Source organism: Frankliniella occidentalis, unplaced genomic scaffold (assembly GCF_000697945.3).
Source record: "Frankliniella occidentalis isolate FOCC.00 unplaced genomic scaffold, Focc_3.1 Scaffold123, whole genome shotgun sequence".
Lineage (NCBI taxonomy): Eukaryota > Metazoa > Arthropoda > Insecta > Thysanoptera > Thripidae > Frankliniella > Frankliniella occidentalis.
In genome coordinates, this window is record NW_026267250.1 from 39124 (window position 1) to 41655 (window position 2532).

Sequence of the window (2532 nt, forward strand, 5' to 3'; positions counted from 1 at the left end):
CCGCTGTACGGCTACCGCCACCTCCTGATCGCGCACGACGGCGACCCGACCCGCGACGTCCTCTGTCGCCAGGAGCTGATGCCGCTGCACGACGAATACACCATCGTCATGCTCGCCGGCGCCCGTGGCGAGAAAGAAATGGTGATTTTACAGAGTTTTGGTCGCAGCGACACATGGTGTATACACTCTTAACTGTGAACCAGCAAATTTTGCCTAGTAACTATCAAAGATTTGTGTTGTTGTAAATTATCAAGAATGTTTTAAGTGTTACTAAACGCCGTGTATAATTACTTAACGGTTTCCTAGTAACCACAATTTACCACGTCTCCTCGTGGTCTGCAGCTATGGCACCAGATTCACGTTGACTTGGTCGTCCTTTTTCTGGCGGCTACCGGTGACTTCGACCTAATCAACACCATGTTCGGTGGGGGCAGCACGATGATGCCCTTTAAGCACGTCACGCCCATCCTCGTCATCTACACCACCGCGCTGGGGCTGGGTAGCGACCCTGACGGCCGAGCAGACGTAGAAACCATCGTCTCGGCTCTCAGGGGCATGGGGTGGATGCACACGTCTATCGCGGTGCAGAAGCACGACGGCTCTCGTCTCCGGACGGTGCCGGTATATCTGTCGCGGCCGGGTTTCGTGCCCGGCTCGCGGTGTGGTTTTGGCCCGTCCACGACGACGCTGGCGTTGTTGTGGTCTGCGGGCCAGACCCTCACTGCGGATGCCGTTGGATTCCTGAAGCCCCACAGACCGTATCCCCTTAACGGCTGCGACGTCCACGTCGCGTCGCTCGAGAATCCCCCCTTTGCGTACGCTGACCCGGCGGGTGGCTTCCAAGGCACTGACATCTCCTTGGTGGACTACTTCGCTACTGACAAAAATGCAACCGTGCACTTTAAGCCGATCACGGCAGCAATGAACTCCATTGGACTACTCAGCACCGGGTTCCAGGTACACCCAGAACCGTTGGCAAGATATGTTCCTGAATCCGTGAGGGCATATCTTGTTTAGGAGTAGGCTTTTCTATGTACGCTCGTACGCAACACGGTGCGCTCACGTTAAATTTGCTGAGATCAAGGTTATTTTTATGCTAACACTGGGGTTTGTCAATCAGGAGAAGGACAAAGGCAGTTTTTACGATGCTCTGAAGAAGTATGATGTGGTGGTGGGTGGCCTGTTACCTACCGTGGAGCGCTCCAAAGTCTTCGACTTCACCGCCCCCTACTCCCAGGAGTCCCAGTGCGTCTTCCTGACGGCCAGACTACCCGTGGACGCGTGGCGATACCCGTTCGTTGTGCTGAGTCCCCAGGTGTGGGCGGCAACGTGCGGCCTCATGTTGCTGTTGGGTGCGTGCAAATACTCTTCTTAGTTCCTCACCAACAGCATTATGTGTATTACTACAAAGAGTCTGGTTTGTAACGTATACAAAGGATCGGAAGCATCCATATTACAAACGATTTTTAGCAGACGATACGCAGTTATCGTTAGCTTGTAATCTCGTAAAGTTGTAAGTTCGCCTGTTAAAGCGTAAAGTTCGCAAGTTAAAGCGTAAAGTCCGTCAGTTAAAGCGAGCAGCTTGGTTGAAACGCAGTCGAATCGTATCTGTATTGGCCAAGTCCGGGGCTCGAGCGTCGGCGCCGTCCGCCGTCCGTGCCCTGTAGTGCTGTTCACACTGAGCAGCTCCCGCGCAGCCCTATGCTCTGGTGGCGGCCGCTCTGGTTGCCGTTTTACGATTCGTCATAAAAAAATAGGGCATAAAACACTAAACACTAGGCCGCCCGGCCACGTCGTGCGTAGTATGTCCGAGTGTGCGTGTGTGAGGGCGAGCGTAACCCACCGTCCCGCGTCAACCCGCGCCACGCCAAATTCTGACGCTTCTGTGGTGATGCGTGCAACGCCGGCGGGCGCGTCCAACGTTGGCGTGTCCAACGCCGTCGAGTAAAACGCCTGCGCTTGCCACGCCATCGCGTTCAACGCCGCGCGCCGCGCCCATTGCTATAACTGTCATGTAGTTGTTGGTTTTGAGTCTTACGTTAGAGTTTGGAGTAAAAGCTCAAAGCTATTCGTTTAAGTCATCTGCTCTCACGTTAGCGTTAGCGTTTTTTTCTTCATATTACGAACAGCCTAAGTTCGTAATACAAACCAGCCCCTTTCGCAATACAAACAATTTGTTTGTCTTACTAATGCTCCAAATCCTTTATTCGTTACGAGGCGCTGTTGTTCGTAAGAATCTAAGACTATGAAATTAATACAATAATTTTTAGACAGTCCCCAAGACTGTCTCTACCGGAGTTCAAGGTCCTTCCCCCTTTCCTCGGCAAGATAACTATTGTAAACTTAGCTTTGCTTGATAAACGTAGGGCCCCGTGCGTTAACATTGTGCACGGGGTAGCTGAGCGAAGTGCATTAAATTTATAGAAGACACAAAAAATTTAGAATAAAACTATGCCGAATGAGGGTCCGCCTAGTAGGTAGGCAACCGGTCGTCTGCTCCTTGAACGTAAGAGATTGGGAGGGGGGGCGCTT

General features: G+C 52.3%; 1 protein-coding gene across 2 annotated transcripts in view; it reads left to right on the forward strand.

Annotated features, from left to right (window-relative positions):
• The first annotated feature begins 14 nt into the window (after nucleotides 1-14).
• The window catches only part of LOC127750024 (uncharacterized), a 32841-nt gene continuing 30323 nt past the window's right edge, over nucleotides 15-2532 (forward strand). The window contains exons 1-2 of one of the 2 annotated variants that reach the window (XM_052270424.1): nucleotides 15-957; nucleotides 1121-1352. In XM_052270424.1, coding sequence (XP_052126384.1) covers nucleotides 418-957; nucleotides 1121-1352 — 772 coding nt within the window. In that variant the 5' untranslated portion in view covers nucleotides 15-417. The remainder of the gene's footprint in view (nucleotides 958-1120; nucleotides 1353-2532) is intronic. The other variant, XM_052270425.1, reaches the window with a different exon arrangement.